Genomic DNA, 20,653 nt, shown 5'->3' on the forward strand with positions numbered 1-20,653 from the left:
AGAGCGTCTCTCACTCACATTCGACAGAACTTATTCAAGATAATTCAGCATAATGGGAATTCAGTTCAGTAAAACACTATTTTAGAAGAATCCTTACTGATCAAGATCATGAATATACTCTTCTTCAAGGCAGACAAAATCATTAGACAAGCAAAATTTTAGAGATAAAAGAATAACAAATACGTAAAGATTTTTCAGAAGTTTCTTCCAGGTAGGCTATTTTACAAGCATAAAGATTATCAAGTAAATTCTATTAACAAAATTCTGGGTTCAATCTGCCCTCAAACTCTAGAGCTTAGTTCTCTGCACCTGTGGTATTTATAATCTATGATGTGAAAGAGGATGGAACCACTGCCAGTGGGCTCAAATTAGAGGGAAGTGATTTCAGTTTAAAAGGAGCTGTCCAATAATCAACAGGATGAACAGAAGGAAAGTGTTTGAGACTATAAAACCATGTCTCAAGGATGTTAGGGATAATATATGGCAGACAGTTACAGTAGAACTTCATGACCTGTAGAGAATTGTCTAGTTCCCTCTCCCAACTTCTGGCATCCACCTTTACACTCGTTCATCATGTAAAAGCCCCAGAGTGCAACCAATAGGATGGATTTTTAACACCACATACATCATGCCAACGACAAAGACTTAACAAATATATACTTAAGGGGACTGTAGTGATTTGTTCACCTCAATAATTGATGTTTGGATTAAAATCTTCAAGTTACAAACATACCTCGTTTTATTGCGGCTTTGTTTTATTGTGCTTCACAGGTGCTGATTTAAAAAACAAACAAACAAACAAAAAACTGAAAGCAAGACCCTCCACCAGCAAAAGATTACAACTGCAGTACTCGTTTTATTAGGGTGGAACCTAACCCTCAATATCTCCAAAGTATGCCTATATATTTTGAAAGGCATACAAAGAGCCTGAAACAGTGAACACCCAACACCAAATTGAAACTATACAACGAATTAAGGTTAACAATACCAAATCCGACTGGTTTCAATTCATATAAAAGCACAACGGAAAACACACAGAAACCCTAAAGAGGTACCCTAAGTGGGAGCCCTCCTGACTCAAAGCACCTGAACGAGTTCAGCCAGTGAGTGGAAGGGGCTGAGAATAATGGGTGTGTGCAGGCCACCCAGAGAGTGCTCAGGCAGGGGTGCACGCATGCCTGACCCTTGAACGTCAGGAGAGATCTGGCGCTGGGGGAGTTGGGCCGACGCCCTGGTGATGCCAAGGGAACCTTGATGCTTGGCCCCTCCCAAACACTATCCAGTCTGCCTTCTCTAGCCCGTTGTGCAGATATGTAAGTGGGGACTGAAGATTCCCGTAGTCACCCCTCCCACGAGCAGCGTTCTCCCTACTCATAGCGGTGATGCCAGGAGCTGGCGTGCGCTTACCTTCGGGCGCTGGTGGCGGCTCCTGTCGCTTTCCGCGGGACAGGAAGGCCTTAGGCAGCAGCAGCGACACAGCCAGGACGAGCCCAGAGGCCAAGGCCACCCTCTGGACGGTGGAGTACGCCATGACCGCTCGCCCTCGCCGCAGGTGCAGACGCGAACCGGAACCGGAAGAGCAGCGCCGGGGCCTCCTGCGGGCGAACCTCGGGCTGCGCCGACGGCGAGCGCGAGGGACAAGCGCGCGAGGCACCCGCACCTCTCGTTGCGCGGTGCGGGACTGGCCCGCTCCTCCCGCGAGGTTTCACTGTAAACAGTACCCGTGCTCTCCCATTAAGTACAAACTAGAAACTCCTCCCCCTCCCTCCCCGCCTGCACGTGTGCGTTCAGCCACCTAAATAACCCACACTGGTGCCCTCTCCACCATCGCTCACGATGCACCCCAGACCACGCCATCAATTACTTCAACGAACTCAGTCTTCCAGTTTCCACCCATGTCCCTGGCATCTACTTCCCCAGCATATTCCCTCCTTCCAGGGAAGCTTTCCTTGTCCTGTCCCCTCTGCATGGAAAATTTCCAAAGCCATCTCCACCTGTTAAAACTCATCCGAAGAACAACTGAAAAATACTACCACCGTGAAACTTTTTCAGCCAGCTTCTCCTTTCTCTGTATCCCCACAGTTCTTCTTTACTGTCTTTATTCATTTATTTGATAAACATTCTTTTAGTTCAAACCCTGAAGTGGCACTGCAGTATCTGATGAGTAAGATGGGTTCCCTTATGGGGTAAATGGTTATCTCAAGAATATGCAGGAAATATTCTGGACTCTGGAACAGTCAGCTCAACTGGAAGGAGGAGGAGTCAGGAAAAGTTCCTGATAGTAGGTGAAATTTGTATGAGTTTTTGAAGATCTGAGTGAGTTTCTGAAGAATGAGTAAGTTACTAGGCAGACGGGTGGGAGGAGTTAGAAGGGTATTTCAGAGGAAGGATGCAAAGAAAGCAAAGGCATGAAAGCTTGAAGCTTCCTAGTGTTCCAAAAACTAGTATTAGTAATTCATTTTGGTGGGCCATAAGGTTGGTGACAGGACGTAAAGTGATAACACTACACATACAAGCAGGAGCTAGATTGTGAGAGCTTGGATATGACTTCCAGTTAAACAAAGCAGATGATACACCCATCTTTGTTTTTGTGAGACACCTCACAAAAATGAAACTAAAGAGATAAAATGTATCAACTACAAGACTAAAGAGAATGGAAAGAAAACATGACAGCAGCCAAGAAATGTAATTTATTTATTTTATTTTAGTATTTTCGCTATATGGGCATTAATTGTTATTAAATTAATTTCTATTTTCATTATTAATTTTTCTTCCTACTTTTCTCAGGATTTCTGTAAGATGCAATATTATCCAATAGAAATATAATTTGTCATATGTAATTTAAAATTTTCTAGTAACCACATTAAAGTGGAAAGAAACAAGTAAAATTAAAAATATATTTTATTTAACCCGATATACTCAAAATATAATCAGTTCAATATGAGTAGCACTAGTCAATCACATTTCAGTGGCTTCATAACCACTTGTAAGTATTGTCTACCACATTGGAAAGTGCAGATGTAGAGCTAAAAAATGAAGTGTCTACAGAAGGAAAGCCTCTAAGAAGCAAACTAAATTGCCCCTCAGAACCTATAAAGTCTTTGGAATAGGAGGTACCGAGTTCCTTTAAAGGCAGAGATAGTCTTTATAAAGGGACTGAATAAAGGACTGGTTGAAAGTCTGGTTAAGAATCCGTTGATAATCCTCAAAATCTTGTTCAATTACTGCAGCCAGGTGATTTCCCCTACTGGCATCGCTCAGACATCATCATCATTGATATCAACATCACAAACTTATCGAGCACTATGTTCCAGGATTTTCATATATCATAATTGTTTTTCCTAACAACTTAAAGAAGTTAGCAATATTATACACCCATTTTGCAGATGAGAAAACCAAGGAACAGAAAGCTTAAGTAACTTGCCAAAAATTATGCAGTATAAATTGGAAGCTATTATTTGAACTCAGGTGTGCTTACTCCAGGACCTGCCCTCTTCACTACTAGTTATACTCTCTGGAACCAGAGAAGCTCTAGACTCATGGATAAAAGGTGCAGCTTAGGGAGGTGGTGACTGATGAGATATGACTTCTAAGAGGTGCAGAGTAATCTGGGGTGATTCCTCCCCAATTCTGGCTTGAATGGTTAAACATTGATCCCACATAACAGGATTTTGAGAACAGAAGAATGAGGTTTGTAAAGATAGTAAGATAGTAAGTTCAGATTTTGAGTAGCTGAATTTGAGGTTCCATGAAATATCCATGTAGAGCTATCCAGTTGGATGTATGGATCTGAGGCTCAGAAGAAATGTTTGGGCCGGAAACAAATGTGGAGATGATCCACACATCAATAGTAATGAAGTCTGGGAAAAGATAATATGAGCAAGATTGCTCAAGAAAACTGATGAGGCCACGATAGAAAACTACGTTACTATGTTACACCATCATGTCGAAGTTCCCAAGTATTAAGACAGAAATGCAACAGAAAAGAGAGTGACCAGGTATGAAAGTCTTGAATAAATGAGGAGTTATTTGGAAGATTGGAAGGTGACAGGAACAAAAGGTGTAATGAGCAGCCAGATGACATGCTCTTCTATGCCATTGTCATTTGTTTTCATAGTAGTTATAGCAGCAGCTCATAGGCACACTTCTAAGTGCTTTACATACACAAATGCATTGATGATAATGCAAAACTTCTCAAATAAATGCCAGCAGTTACTAGTAACTGCTTGATTTAATGCTATTTTTTGTCATTCTACACTCAGAACAAATCTTTTTCTCTTACCTGCAGTCTCACTGTCACAGAACTTGTAAATTGCTCCCCAGCAGCTCTCACCTATGTTGGTGGTGTTCCTATTCCCAAGCTAAATGCCTTCTCAACACTCCTGATTTACCTCCTCTCTGCTTTCTTGACACCCATCTTCAAGACAGAAACAAACTGCTCACAGGCCATAAGGCCCAGGAAGGAGAACCTTTCTTCTTCTGGTGTGCAGTAGGCAGCAGAGAGGGGCGCTCCCAGCCTGAGGCCCCAAGGAGTAGGGGAACTTTGCTTGCCTCCTTCTTCCTGGAATGCATTTCTATTCTACCTTGTAGTGACCAGCAGGGCTCTCTGATATAAGGCCCTTGAGGACCTACAGCTGGAGCCACTTAACTGCAGCTGCTGCCAACTGAGCGGGGGTCCCTGAACTCTTCCTCCAAGAATGGCATCGAAAGTCACTCATTGTGCAGTTGGCATATGTAGAGTCATTGATCATAGTCTGACCTTTAGCTTAATCTCAAATAGGCTGTTGACTTACTTCTGTTACTTATATTAATGATTCTCAAACTTGATGTTTTCTGATGACAGATCTTAAGTCCAGAAAGCACAGTAAGCAGAAGGTTTGGGAAATTAGAGAGGGGTAGGAGATGGAGTCAGAGTAAAATGTGTACTGAGCAGTAAGGCCATGTGAAGATGGATGATCTGGGAGGCTTGGACTTTGGATGGTAGTCAAGGTGATTGGGCAGGGGTCATGATCACATTAGTCCTGGAAGTGGCCCAGAGCAAGGAGGAGACACAAAGTTACAGTCGAGCGTATTTAGCTGGGGCCAGATTAATTGTTGTAGCCAGGTGGGGCGTGGGCCTGGAGGAGACAGGGGCCTTCTTTAGGGGATAGAGTTGTTAGGCAGCTCATGGAGCTGGGGAAGCTTGGGGTAGAGCCTGAGATGGCTGCCCTCTGGTGGCTGGTGGTATTGTGGGAGAATTATGCATGATTCAAGACCTTGAAAAATTCAAGTCTTATCCATGAAGTGAGGGCTCAGGTTTCTCAATTAAATACTGGTGGAGAACTGAGATCAGAAATCTGGCAGCTATATGCTAAAGACAAAATGAATGACAGGAAGTAAAGATGGCAAGTACAGCTTGCACTGCATGCAGCTTGCATGGAAAGAAAAGATGAAAGGTAACATGATAACTGTACCTGTCTGGGTTTTGAGAGAAGCTTGTTATTTTCTAAATAAAGAAGAGGCTTGAGTATGTTTATACATTTAGGGGGAAGAAATTAGAAATGGAAAGATGGAACATATAGGAGCAAGGGGACCAGTTTTGAAGCAAAGCCCAGATCTGGAACAGACTTAAGGAACAGACATTAAGAACCCAGCAGTAGGGATCAGCTTAGTGGAAAAGAAATGGAGTGAGTTCAGGCATGTGTAAAAGGAATGGTGTAGGAACAGCAAAGCAAGGGGGTTCATTCTCATTGCTTCAGTCTTCCTGGCAAAGGATATGGTCAGGCCATTATCTGAAAACAAGCAGGGTCGGAGAGGACTTGTTGAGTGTGGTGAAGGTTTGGAAATAGGATAAGAGGTGTTCAGAAACCATTCCAGCTTGGCAAAGAGGTTCCCTTTGAGGCTTATAGACAGCCAGGAATTTCCTGTTCTCTCTCCCTCTCTGGAGACCAAGAGCACTTTCCAAGCTGCACATTCTGGGCAGCACCTGGCATCCCAAAGCAACCTCTGAGACTGGCAGCCTCCAAGGGACCCATGGTAGAAGAACAAAGGTAGAAGGGAGACTGGAGAGGCCCTTGGAGATCAGTTAGCTAAGCTGCCTTGTTATTGGATCAAAGGGAGAACCGAGGTCTGCAAAGGAGTAAGGATTTGCCGTGGATAACCCTGATAATTAGTGGCTGCACCAGGATTGAAACCCAGGTCTCCCAATCCTCAGTCTAGGCTTCTCTTCGTACTTCACACAGTCCCCGCAAAGTCTGTCAGTTCTTTTCGGCAGTAATGAAGAAATTGTCTTCAAAAGTAACAGCTAGACCCTTTATTTGCTGAATTGAAGAAATCTGTTGCTTTCCTGTGCCCTTTTCCTATCTGACAGCCTTTGTGGAAGTGCCTCAGAATGTTGATCACGGTGAGTTGGAAGACTTGGTCCATGCAATCAACTCTAATTTCAAAATTTCTTTAACATCTGGGCACTGGTTGAATTTTTAAGGGGGGAGGGGACTGAGGGAAATGTAATTCAAGGCATTTACTTATAAATAATTATGAAGTGAATTTCCCCTAAGATACAATTGACAGCTTTAAAGCAAAACAAAACAAAAATACCTCCTAAATATAGGGTCTTCCCTAGAAGACAGGAGGACAAAGGAGCATTCACACAAAGTTTTTGGAGAAGGAATGATTTCCAAATGGAAAATAAAAAATAAGAGAGAGAAGGGAACAGAGAAGAGAAAGTAGAGGGAAAAGAAAAAGACCAAGAGGAAGAATGGACGTGAAACAGCCTTCTCATAAACTCTCTGGCCATAGGCTCGCAGGTCCTGTTCAGACAAGGCCAATTCATTCCTAAGTCCATGTTCTGGATCCTGCTCTGCTCATAAGTCTTAAGTGAGTCCTTTTGGCTGCCATACTAAGTCCCAACTCATCGGCCTCTCTTTCAAGGACCTACATAATTTATCCTCTTGCCTCAAATCATGCTCTCCTCTCTGAACCAGCATGAGTTCTGCTTATTTCTCTCTCAGGATACTGATTTACTCAATTCTCTTCCCTCCTCCCCTTTCACGGCCAATCTTCCCTAATCTATGAGGCCCAAACAAATTTGAACCTCTTCCAAGAAGCTCTCCTAGACGCTCCAGCCCAGGCTGATTCGTCCTTTTACTGAATTCCTGTGCACACCATTTCTCATGGGTTTGTTGGGCCTTTTCACCTTGGCAGGAGCCCAAGAAGGATAAGGTTGTCTCCTCCCCATGGCATGATGGAGCACAGAACTGTTTAGAGTAGGTATTTATTAAAGTATGAGGCTGCTGGTTTCACAAACATACGCTGATTCTGCCACTGCTCTGAACAACTAGACATCTTCCTAGCAATCAATAATCAGAGTTTCCTTGAAGAATCATCTCAAAAGGACTTATATTTTATAAACTTCCAGTTATAAAATAACTAAAGCCTGGGGATTTAATGTACGGCATGGTGACTATAATTAGTAATATTATACTGCATAATTTAAAGTTCCTAGAAAAGTAGATCTTAAAAGTTCTCAAGAAAAAACTGTGTAACCATGTGTGGTAATGGGTACTAACTAGACTTACTGTGACGATCATTTCACAATATTCAATATAAATATTGAATCATTATGTCATGTACCTGAAACTAATATAATGTTATGTCAGTTATAGCTCAATAAAAAAAAAAAAGATACCCCAAAGAGTCAAATGTCAAAAAGTCCTTGATTTTGCCTGCTATAGGTTATTCTACCTTATCTACCAAATTTGTCCCTAGTGACTGTGATACTTAATTTTATGTGTCAACTTGGCTGGGCCATAGTGCAAAAATATGTGGTCATACAATATTCTGAATGTTGCTGTATGTTTGGGATGAAAGTAACATTTAAATCTGTAGAATTTAAATAAGAAAAATTGTCCTCCATACTGTGGGTTGGCCTCACCCAACCAGTTGAAGACCTGATCGGAACAAAAGACTAATCTCTCTTGAGTAAGAATTTTGCAGTGGAAGATCTTAAGACTTGAACTACAGCATCAGCTCTTCCTGGGTCTCTAGCCTGCCAGCCCACTCTAAAGGTTTTGGACTTGCCCAGACCCAAGTACCCAGGACACTGAGTAGAAGGGAGCAAGGCCTGTAACACCAAACCTAGAATGAACAGGCTAAAGAAGGAAGGTAGAAGAGGGACAGGATGCACACAAGAGGGTACAAGTCTAAGATCTGGACATTGAAAGATGGGTAGAATTCCCATCAGGGATAGAAGAGTGTGATAAACGCCTGTCAATTGCGGATATCTAAGATCTTCCAATACCCTTTCTTTGTCTGATGTTCTTCATATTGAGAACTGCACATTCTCAATGTATAATACAACAAACTAGATTTCCCTTTGCAGATACGTAACTGTTTCCCCAATCAGACATACCCATGCCTGACTTTGGTTTGGAAGTTATTTCTGAGAGAAAATAGCAATGCCTGGGCTGCCTATTTTGGCAGGCATAGGTGGCAGCAGAGGAAGGATATTCCTGAGATGGGTGATGACCACTAGCCGCTTCCTGACAGGCAGAGCGCAGGCCATGCAGGTCTGGGGGCAGTGGCAGCAGAGTTCCCTTATGAGGTCAGTTCCGTAGTGTGGTTCTTGGAGTTGTTCCAAGCTCTGGAGCCCCAGTGTACTCATCTGTGAAATGGAGACTGTGCTGCTTCTCTCCCCTGAGGCAGCAAGTGTGATGGAGCCTGGAAGGCAATGGTGTGTGAGTCTGAAATAGCAGCAGTAGCTGCAACTCAAAGGCAGGTCGGAAAGAAGAAAATTGGAATCAGAAAAGGGAAGACAATTTCAGAGGAAAACCTACAGGGAGGAAGCCTCTAGAAGGCCCACATTCCTCACCCTAAAGCTTTATACAGCTGGGACTGGGTGGGTAAACTCAGGGCGTGAGGACCCAGGCTTTCTGGCGGGGAGTGGTGGAGGTAAGAATGTCCTCACTGCATTTCTACCAACTCCCCTCAATGGCCACTGCCCTTGGTGGAAGCAAAGCAGAGAAGTCACAGTTGGATACCTTGGGCCTTTCTGCCCCGAATGAGAAGAAATAGCCTTTGGCTCCAAATAATTAAGCAAACTGATAGAAATTCCCCTCTTAAGTCACACTTTGCATATCCATAATCTCTGCACTACATTTTCTGTATACTTTACCCCTGGGTAAAAATTGGTGAGCATTTAAATGCTTCCTCACATAATCTTGCTAAAGCACACTCTTGCCTATAAATATTCATGCCACTGCCAAAACATTTGCAAGCTTTCCCCAAAGGTGAAATGTGTGTAATGTACTTTGTCTTCTGGGTATAAATATTATCCAATACATTTTGGTTAATATGAATACACTAATTATTCCTGTAACCCTTTTAAAAAGGGTCATCTTCATGATGTGAATTTTTAAAAAATGTAATTACAGTAATTGGATACTTAATCTAATTAAAATTTGCTTTATCTTTAATGGGAATTTTTCTAAAGAGGCAGAAAGACAATTGGCTTTTTGATAATGACTGTTTTCTTTCTGCAGGGGGATCAAGTTGGTGCAAACTAGAGAACCAGGCAGTGTTGTGTCTGTCAGTGCCTTTCTCCTTATAGCTCAGTACTTATGTCGCGAGTATGGGTTTTAGTCACTGAAGAGGGGGGAGGAAAGGACTAGGGGAACCTTTCCTATTCCAACGGATGAAACTGCCCCCTTCCTAGGAAGCAGACTTCTGCTCCCCTGGACCTGTGATTGGTCCACAGCACTTGATCTAAGCCTGTTGGATCAGTGTCCCACGCAGGACATCCTGGAGCTTGGGCTGGAGCTGGAGGAGAAACCACTCCATGCTGATTTGGAAGCCATGGTGTGGAAAGAGTTGTAGCAGATGTTATAGGTGTGCCACCCATACCTCATTGGTCTACCCTCGAGGTCACTTGTAGGTAGTTCCTGTACACAAGTTGGGGTCCTGTGTCTCTTCATAAGGCCATCCTATGGCTTAGAGAGCAAGCTAGGCCTGTTGGAGAGCTGGCACTCCCAGAGAAAGTATCAAATGATGAGGAAAGGGAGCTATTAGTTAAATACCTCAACTTCCTTGTTCTTCAGGCTGGCAAACTGAGGGGTTCTCTGCACATTCTTTCTGAGGTATGCCATGGGATTGAGCTCTAGGTGATCCAGCTATAACCTGCTTAATTCATATACCCATTTGGGGCTTCTTCTCCTTCCTACCTCACTTCTCCACTCCCTTATCATGCCTCTTGAGATCATCCCCCAAATAGAGTAGTGCATCAAAACTTCTGCCTTAGAGTCTGCTTTGGAGTAGCCCAAACTAAGACAGATGCAAGATTGGGGTTTCCAGGCAACTATTTTCTCCACGATGTGGAATAGGCCTATCTGAAGGGGGAGAGAATGAAGTCAGCAGAAATAAGGAGGAATGAAGTGGACGGGGACCAAGCCTGGTGGTTTTGAATCTTGGCTCTACCCCCAAGACTCTTTGCTCTTCCTTTGATTCTGTGAGCTGCCCTCAACCCTTCCTAGCCATGAGAGCCAATATATTCCTCCCATTTTTGGCATGTGTTAAGCTTGCCTGAGTTAGATTTTTATCTCTTGCCATGGAAAGTATCATGACTCTTGCAAAGAATAAGTGAGTTTTCATGCAAAGCACTTAGAATAGAGTTTGCCTAAGATTAAATACTACTACCATCACTACTACTATTCTTATTAAGTGCATATTGGTATGATTCAATGTCTGACCTGCTTCCCGAAAGGACTATGGATCAAGGACCTAGCACTTAGAAAAGAAGTCAGTTTAATTCTACCTAATTTCCTCCCTTTTGTCTTTTTCCACAACTTAATTGGGTTGCTGCCCACTTTCTCTCTCACTGGGAGATATTTATGCAATCAATAACTACAACTATACTGACTGCTTATTGATTACCAACAATGAGCAATTAAATATTATTCTATTTTGCTTAAAGGTCACATTGGTTTTGCTATAACTTTGTTACAAAATCAGAGTGGTATGAACTGCTCAGTGTGAATGCTACAGTCAAGTTCAAGTTATAGCAGGCCCTGACTGGCTGCAGGACCACTTTAGGACTGTCAAGGGCCCTACGCGCTTTTGCTTTGATGGGCCTCATCTGCCATAAAACGTATTTAAAGTTATATTTTACGACCACATTCGTATAAAAACAAATATATTAATATTATATATTAAGACATTTTCTACCTAAAAATTTATTTTCCTTCTCATTTTAAGAGATATTAAAACATTTTAGTAATGTAGCTCCTGCTTTATGTTTTCCATAACACATAACAGCTTTTAATTGTATCAAATATCATAAAAGTAAAAAGTTGCAGGCAGATGTTTCTGCATTTTAGGGGTAGCAGAAGTCTTGATCTTGGCATAGGGAAAATGCTTCCATGAATCTTCCACGAATCTAGGTAGGCAAAGGTGAGGCCCAAAGGGTCATCTGGACTCAGTAGGGGTTGAGACGATGAGGAGTAAGGGGCTTTTCAGAACAAATGAATGTATAGTTTTCCTTCAATGAGAGGTTATTATGTTGTAAACGTTGGGACTTCTTTTGGTGGCTCAGAGACAGGAATTTGACAGCCTAGGGACTGAGGAAGAGAGTGCAGGGTTTAAAGGCCTGTGATTTGTGGAGGAGCTGGGTTTAATGGAGAGTCAGCCAGGAAAGAGCTGCCTGTGATGGGTGATACCTGGTGGGCTATGGTTTTAGATAATATCCAGGTTTTCCTCCTGCACTGTATTCGTCTTATGGTTTCATCAGCCTTTAGAAAAGTTTGTGACACACAATGGGCTGTGTCATTGGTGCTAGGGAATAAGGGAGGGGACTGGACTCTGTTTGAAGTAAGGGACTCTCATTTTATAAAGCCAGGGTGGAGGTAGCAAGATTGACTTAATAGAAAATGCTAATCCAACAGCCAAGGTGACTAAAAACAATGTGAGTGAAGGATTGTGGGATGGCCAGGTGAAAGCAGAGAAGCAGGCTGCAGCGTGTCTGGTCAAGAATGCATTTGAGACAAAGGCTGTTTCTCCCAAATGCACTGGAAGACAGTGATCCTCGAAGGGAAAAGAGCGAAGAAAAGGACTGGATCCTGCTATTATGTGGTTAGGAGTCCCCAAGCAGTCAGAGTTCTTAATATCCTTGCCTCTCTGAGCATGTCTCCTTGATGTCTTTGCTTCCAGCTCCACCAACATTGACCTCCTTGCTCTCACTCACATAGGCTGGGGCAGCACCACCCTCGCCCTTGCACTTGTGCTCTCTGCCTGGGATGCTCTTGCCCCAGACATCTGCTGGCTTGATCCCTCACCTCCTTCAAGTCTTTCCTCAAATATCATCTTTCTCTCTGAGACCTTCCTTGGCAACCTGTTTAAGGTAAAACATTCCTTATCCTCCTGCTTTATTTTCCTCCACAGTGCTTGTCTTAACCAGGTGGGCTGCTATAACAAAGTTCCATAGACAAAGTACCATAGACTAAAGACAGAACTTTATTTCTCACAGTCCTGGAGGCCGTCAGTCCGAGATCAGGGCACCAGCAGATTTGGTGTCTAGAGAGAACCCGCTTCCCGGTTCGTGGATGGCCATCTTCTTCCTGCATCCTCACATGGTGGAAGAGGCAAAGTTGTCCTCTGAGTCTCTTTTATAAAGCCCTAATCCCACTCATGAGGCTCATCACCCTCATGATTTAATCACCTCCCAAAGGCAAATATCATCACATTGGAGGTTAGATTTCAACAGACGAACATGTTTGGATAGGACTCAAACATTCAGTCTATAACTTATCACCTCGTACAGCTTATTACTTTTGTTTCTCTCCTGTCTCTCCCCTGTAGAGTATAAGCTGCATGAGGGCAGTGAATTTGGTCCATTTTTCTCACTTTTGCATCCTTGGTGCCTAGAACAGTGCTGGCACATGGTAAACTTCCATAAATATTCTTTGGATAGATCAATGAAGATAACAACAAGAGTCTACAGATAATGTGCTCTGAAACTGGTCCTAAACTGACAGGAAATAAATTTCCATGCATCTTATATTGCAGATGAAAACTACAATCAGATAAATGAAGTGGGAACAGGTTCACACTGAATCACTGATCGTCCAGTTGTCATCTTTGGCTTAGATGGTATTTATCGTGCAGGAGCTGGGAGGTCTTTAAATGGTATTCTGTAGAAACTCAAGTGCTGCAGAACTTCCTTCAGTGTTTTTTCTTAATTTTATTTTCAAATATATTTTTAACTATTTTGAGACTAAGACACATACTCGAATGTGGCATAGATTAAATTTGAATATATTGACGATTCCTGATTTGTTAACTAGTACTGTCAGGTAAACTCAGTTTTTAAAAAGTGGAACCTAAGAGTAAAGATTCTTCTGCCATTCCTATAAATATATTTTGATTTTTTTATAAATGTGTCCATAAAAAAAATGATAAATTTGAAATTCGTCATTTGTTACACTTCACTTAATAAGGAATGCAAGGAGTTAGATCACTGGTGATTCTCTACTAGGGGAAAAAAAAAAACCTCCAGTTTTCTACTGTTCTCTTTCAAGTTTCTGAAACAGGTTAATTTAAGATTTTCCTGAAGTTATAGGGTGAACTTAAAATATGTTGCCATTTTCACTACATTTCTCTGGATATTAGAATGTACTCAATACTATGTGACCAAAACAAAAAGCAGAAATAAATTAGGTGACAAAACTAATGAGCAGAAACTCTCCTCAATAGTCTTTGCTTTTAATGTCTTTTCAAATGATACTTATTTTGCGTTACTGATAGTTCGGGTGGTCTTGTATTTATACTGATTAATAACTGCACAACAATGTTAAATGATAGTAGTGTTAGAGTACATTCTGATCTTATTCTTGATGTTGATAGAAATGATTCCAATGTTTCAACATTAAGAAAGATGCTAACTTGACTCTAAGAACCAATGTCTATGTGTATTGATATAGTTAATTATATTTCCTAATTTTAAGTTACCTTTGCATTTCTGGTATGCATTGCACTTGGTAATTATTGTCATATCTAAAAATATGTGCTAACTTCTATTTACTAATATTTTATTTGAGACTTTTGCTTTGTTATTCAAAAGTGAGATTACTCTATAGTAGTTTTTGTACCTTGTCCAGTTTTTCTATCAATATTTTACTAGCTTTGCGGGTGAAAAAGGTGAAAGGAGTAAGAAGTACAAATTGCCAGTTTTAAAAACAGTCATGGAGGTATAAAGTACAGCATAGGGAATATAGTAAAAAATATTGTAATAACTAGGTATGGTATCAGATGAGTACTGGACCTATCAGAGATGATCACTTTGCAAGTTAAATAAATGTCTAATCACTATGTTGTACACCTGACATTAATATAATATTACATGTCACTGTAACTGAAAACTTTTTTTAAATTAAAAAAATATTTTACAATCTTTGTAACAAATAACCTGGAGATTTCTTTTCTTTTTTATGCACTAGAACAGTTTAACTCAAGAAGTTTTTGTTCCTCAAAGGTATGAATGAATTCACTTGTGAAACTGTGTGAGAACATGTGTGTATATACATACAGGAGAATCATTTTTTGACAATTTTCTCAGTATCGCCCATGATTATCAACACATCTTTACTCAATTTGTGTAATAATATTTTCCTAGAAATAATTTCACAGTTTTAAAAATACATTGGCATAGAGTGTGAAAATTTTAAATTACAATTACTTTAGTTTACTACATATTTGTGGTTATTTCCCTGTTTTGTGTACTTGTGCTTCTTGGCTTCTTTTTTTGACATGATTAACTAGTAATTTATCTATTTTATTTTAGTCTTTTCATTATATGGGCAGTTAATAAATTGTTATTAACAAATTAATTTCTATTTTTATTATTAATTTCTTCTTACTGCTTTTCTCGGGATGATTTTGTTATTTTTTCTAGTTTCTTTAGTTGGATGCTTAAATCATTTGTTTTAATCGTTTCTTATCTAATGTTTAATGTGTGGATGAGACTGTGCTCATTAGATACACATGTGCCATTCCCCTGTATATCACAACATCCCTTGAAGTTTGGTTTCAGCCACGTGACTAGTTCTAGCCACTGGACTAAGAGCAAAAGTAATATATGTTTTGTCTGAGCTGAGATAGTTAAGAGCCGGTAAGTTTTCTCTCTCCTCTTACTTCTGCTTTTACCTCAGTCTTGTAGGCCATGTGTTTCAGATGGCCCAGCTACAAGGCAGAAGATCCTCTATAAGCCTGCATCTCTAAGTGACTGTTTGAAACAGTCATGTAGCACGAGCAACAACCACAAAATAACCTTTATTGTGTTAAGCCACTGCAATATGGGGGTTTATCTGTTGTGCTAGATATTAGTTACTTATCTTGTCTAACAATGTATTTGAGGCTATGCCTCTTCCTCTGAGTAGAGCTTTAGACATGTCCAAAGGTTTTGATATACAACTGAAATAATGATTTTTTTCTTGCTCCGAGATATAGGTACCAGTTCTCCTTTGTTCAGTCTCATGACTACAGAATAGATCTGCTCAACCCAATTCTTCAAATCCCAGTCTAGCCAGAATTCCAGGTCCTTCCACTCCACTTAAGTCAGTCTATAAATGTAAACTATGATTGCACGCCAGGCCCCTCCTGGCCTGCTGCATCTGCTCCTGACTCGCTTCTGCCTGAATGCCATACCCCACCAAGTTATCAATTCTTGGCTCCATTTCTCCTTCACAAATCTGCCTTTCCTCCTTTGGTCTTCATGTTTGCAATCCATCCATCTGGTGTCTGGAGGGTTTCCTATAGACTTGCTTGGATTCAGCTCACTCCCTTAAGTTGGCTTCAGGCAGCTGGTGCCCCAATCCAGCTCTGCCTGGCCAGCTCAGGAAGGAGGTGCAAGAGAAATGCCATTCTCAGATTTCCTTGCAGACCCACCCACTCTCATTCCTCCTCATTTTTATGCTCCCTCTCTTCAGGGTCAGATGTACCTGCTTCACTGAATGGGTCTAGCAGTCTCAGCCTTCAGCTTGGCATACTAAGGGCTTTCTGCAGCTCCACTGAGAGGCCCGAGGGGCTTGGAGACACAGTGCCACTGCCACCATTTTCACAGCTTTGCAACAATCTGTATTCCTGGGCCTTTTCCTTAAGTGGGAGTATGGAAATACATATGATTTATAATGTAAACAATATACACTGACAGGATGTGCATGAATAAAAGATGAATAAATAAAAATGCGGGAATAAATAAGCCTCGTACCTTGGCCTTGCTCTGAGCAGTGAGAGAAATGGTAGGAACATCACACAGCAGGGCAGGACAGTTGGTGGCTGCTACTTCAGCATTCTTTCTCACCAGAAGGCTGGGCAGCCTCCCTGTCCACTCCATCCCCTGGGGCCCCCCCAGTTTCAAGCAGATCCTACATTAGGAGCTGACTTCTTCAAACTGGAGCAGTCTGGTGCACAGAATAAGCACAGGACAGATACTAATTAGCATCACAATCTCAAGCAGGTCAGTATCTCTCCCTCCTATGACCCTCTAGGCTTTGGTTTCTCCATCTATACGTGAAAGGATTAGATTAGATGTCCTCTGAGTCCTTCAGGAATGAGCTTTAAGAGTTCCTCTTATTGGGAGGGTTGGTGTGATGCACCCTGTTTCTAGGCTTCAGTTTTCCAATGAGTTTCTGGTGGAAAGTCTTAGAAGGTTCTTCCTTCTCTGGTGCTCTACTAGGTGGCTCTGACTCCCCTGACTTCCTCCCAGAGTTACAAGCAGGATCACCCTCCACTCCACCTCTCCCATTTCAGTGCAGTCAGCCCTGAAACGGGCCTGGTTGTCTGGGCTGGCTGTCCTTATGCAGACTAAAGCAGCACAACCGTGCAGCCTTCCCTTCAGACCTATGACAGGTCAGGCCTGTGGCTAATTCTTCCCTGCCTGGTCTGGCCCAACATCACAGAGAGGACAGACATTATCTCTTGCTTGAGGGACCATGTGCCCCAAAGCCCCTGCTCTGTGCCTGGATCTCTAAGTTTGGGACCAAATCCATCCTCAGAAAGAAAGTACCTAAGGTGGGGAGTTGGAGAAAGGAACCCAAGACAGAGAGAGATTTTTACCCTGAGGGGGTATAAGAGAAGACTTGGGAGGCCAGAAGAAGCAGTCAGGGAGTCAGGGATGGAGGCTAGGGACCTTCCAGCTGGGACTAGCAGGAGAGAGGAGCTTTCCTATGACAGGACTTCTGGCTTGAGCCCAAATGCAGGGCAGCCTCGGGGTCGCTCCTCAGTCCTCCCAGCAGATGGCAGTGTACGTATGAGAACCAAAGTGACAGCTCCGGGCATTACCAGCAGCCGATTTTGCAGGCTGGAGAGCAGGAAAACGACCACTGTTCCTCTTGTCAAAGAGCTGGCTGGCTAGATAAGGGGTCTTCTAGCCTGCTGAAAGGTCACCAACCATCTTGATGAGCTGCTAAAAGGAGGTTTGTCCAGGAGTGCTAAATTCAATGGCGGCGGGTCCCCTCTCTCTCTCAAGGGTGAAATCCACCCCTGCCCCTCCAGTGCTTAGGCTCCTGTGGCCTGGGCACAGTCTGGATTTATTAGAGTCCTTCAGGGTACCCCCACATGGAGAAGCCCACCCCTGTGTAGCCAGCTCTGTGGCTGCAGTTTATCCCCAACTCTCAAGTTAAAGCTGCTTCTGGGTAGCTTCCCCCTGTCCATCTGTTCCATCCTATGCCTGTAGCATGGCTGGATCACGTATGCGTGAGCCTGTTCTCAGTGGGCCCTGCAGCTCAGCCTCAGCTGACCTGGCCCCTTCCCCAGATACAACTCTATATGTCCCCACAGTGCCCTGAAGAACGGGGCCCAGAGAAGCAGCCAGCCAGCTCTTGTCCCACCCACAGAAGCCTAAACTGGCCCTTCAGCCTAGATTATAAAGAATAAAATTAGCAGATGGGCAGTGATGAGGTTCACCTGACTCCGGCTCTGTGAGGCCTCTTCTGCTTTACTCAGGGGTCTTTGATATACAAGGAACCGAGTTCCCCAAGTAAGGGAGGCAAATACACAAGGAATCTGAGTCTTCCAGCAACCCAAGGACAGGATGCTGGTGGTGCAGGGTGTCAAGAGCCTCGACTGGACACTAGTCCTCAGTAACGGGTCTTCACATTCCTTGCTGCAGTGCTCCGAGCAAAGCCGTTCTGTATGTGCCTTCTTCTTCTCTTCCATACGCTATCTGTGTGCCTCCTGAGTTTCGAGCTCATTTTTACTCATAATTTCTCAGTTTCAGCTTCCCTTAACCTTCCGTGGCCCTTCGAGACTCATGACTCTGCTATCCCCGACTGCAAGCCCTTTCTGGATGTGTCTTTTTACCTCCCAAACCTGCTCCTGATTGGTTTTCTCCACATTTTACAATCCATATTCTAAAAGCAAGAATCTGATTTTCCATCTCCTGATCAGATACCAAATTCTTGTCCAATGGCTGTGTTAAGGGATCACATAGTATAACAACTGACGCAGAGAGGGCAATTTCAGACACTGTGATGGCATACAAGGAGGCTGCTTACAGTTGGGCAACTGGTACCCTGCACAAGGGTGCCTGGCTGAGAGAAAAGTGGGAGCTAGTGTTCCATCTGCATTCCCTGGCAAGCCATTCAGCTTTGTGTAGGACTGAATTAGCCCAGAAGAAAGAAGAGGGGGTGCCCTTGGCATAAGAGAAGTGGCCCTGTGATATGTCAGATACTATGATTAGCACATAATCTTTTATTAGTCAGGACAATGCATCTCTTTTCTCTTTTCCATTCTACCCTGTATCAGTTAGCTTTTGCTGCATGACAAATAAACCCTCCCTGAGATAGACTGAATATTTGTGTCCCCTCCAAATTCATATGTTGAAGCCCAATGTACCCAATGTAATAACATTTAGAGGTGGGACCTTTGGGACATGAGAGTGGAGTCCTCATAAATGAGATTAATGCCCTAATAAGAAGAGTCACAAGAGAGATGATCTCTCTCTTCTGCATGTGAGGTTACAACAGGAAGGCAGCCATCTACAAACCAGGAAGAGAATTCTCCTCAGGAACCAAATCAGTCTGCACCTTGATTGTGAACTTCCCACTTTCCAGAACTGTGAGAAATGTGTTTGTTATTTAAGATACATGGTCTACGGTATTTTGTTATAGCAGCTCAAGCTGACTAAGGCATCCCTCCAAAATAGTGACTTAAAATAACAACCAATTATAACTGCTCATGAGTCCATGGGATGGCTGGGTGGTTTTGCTGATTTGATCCTGGCTTTATTGATCTAGGCTAAATTTCTTCATGTGTCTGCCCTTGGCTGGAGTCTCAGCTAGGGGCTGGATGACCCAGATGGCATCATTCACATGGCTGATAGTTCTGCTTCTGGAAGTTGGCTGGCTGGTAAGTGGGCTAACAGAGACAACTGGGCTACATGTCTCTCATCAACTAGCAAGGTAGTCTGCACTTATTCACCTGGCAGCTCAAGGTTCAAAGAAAGCAAGTGGAAGCATGCAAGGCCTCTTTTGGTGCAGGCTCAGAATTTGCACAATGTCTTATCTGCCATATTCTTTTGACCAACAAGTCTCAAAATCACCTTAGATTCAGGAGTAGGAAAAAGGCTGTTGATGGGAGATGCTATGAGTCATATTTCAAAAGGGTGACTAGAGGAAGAATAATTTGCAGCCATTTCTGCCATATGCCATGCACCACCAACTCTGACCATGGGGTTCCATTGCAGACAGGGAAATGTGACTAGAGTGGGGCCCTAGGCATAGCCCAAGGGAGCTCTTGTGGGCAGAAACACATGTGGGACTGCTCCTAAGCCTTGTATACAGATCTAATGTTTTTAGATACAGGCTTAACTGGGTGTTGCAGGGTGGGGGAGAGGAAACCATGGAACTTGTTTTTCACTAAGTGCCCTGTGTTTGCTATCAGTTAATATAGCATGAAATTTTCACAGTTGTTTATGGCTCCCTGAAACTTATGTCCCCTAGAACACACTCTTAGCCATCATGAGGTTGGGGCGAGAGGCTCTGATCTCTATGGCTGAGTCCACTCAATACCCTGACCTCTCAGTGTCTCAGCCTCCTTTCTCCATCTGCACATGGCTCCACTGCTCACCTTCACACTACTTTAGCAGCCCTTGCCTAGAGACACGCTCTTGACCCAGTCCTCACACCAACTGCTTTACCTGTTGAAGCCGTATTCTCTAGAATTCCCCTGTGACCACAACCTCATACTTTTTTGGTGTTCATGCTTCCTTGCTCCTCCTTCTACTGTTTTGTTTCTTAGTGTGGCTGGCAGCTCTTCAAGACCTTCTTTTCCTAGAAATCTTTCAGTCTTCTCCTGGTTTTAGTTCCTCTCCATCCTTCCATTGGCCACTGTCTCGCAAACATAATTCAATTGACCTCTGTTTTTCCTCTGCCCTTATTAGTAAACTCCAAATTCTGGATCAATCCAAGCATTCATCTTTCCTTTTCTGCACCCAGGGAGCTGAGTGCTAGTGGGGACAGTCACCCAAACATAAAAACTAGAATCCTACAAACTGTGGGTTCCTTTCTGCCAGGCTTTCAACACCGCCCTCTGTTGGTCCCCAGTATCTCTATCTCCTGCCTTCCACAGAAACTATTTCAGAATTTACTCCCTCTCTTCTAACTTCATCTACTTCACTCATATCAGAAAA

At 42.9% G+C, this 20,653-nt stretch overlaps 1 protein-coding gene across 3 annotated transcripts in view; it reads right to left on the reverse strand.

Annotated features, from left to right (window-relative positions):
* RIC3 (RIC3 acetylcholine receptor chaperone) overlaps positions 1-1,555 on the reverse strand; it is a 42,768-nt gene extending 41,213 nt beyond the window's left edge. For 2 of the 3 annotated variants that reach the window (XM_025038792.1, XM_006905613.3), the window contains exon 1: positions 1,408-1,555. In XM_025038792.1, the coding sequence (XP_024894560.1) occupies positions 1,408-1,531 (124 nt within the window). In that variant the 5' untranslated portion in view covers positions 1,532-1,555. The remainder of the gene's footprint in view (positions 1-1,407) is intronic. The other variant, XM_025038797.1, reaches the window with a different exon arrangement.
* Between the last annotated feature and the right edge of the window lie 19,098 nt (positions 1,556-20,653).

This window comes from Pteropus alecto, unplaced genomic scaffold, assembly GCF_000325575.1.
Source record: "Pteropus alecto unplaced genomic scaffold, ASM32557v1 scaffold461, whole genome shotgun sequence".
Taxonomy (NCBI): domain Eukaryota; kingdom Metazoa; phylum Chordata; class Mammalia; order Chiroptera; family Pteropodidae; genus Pteropus; species Pteropus alecto.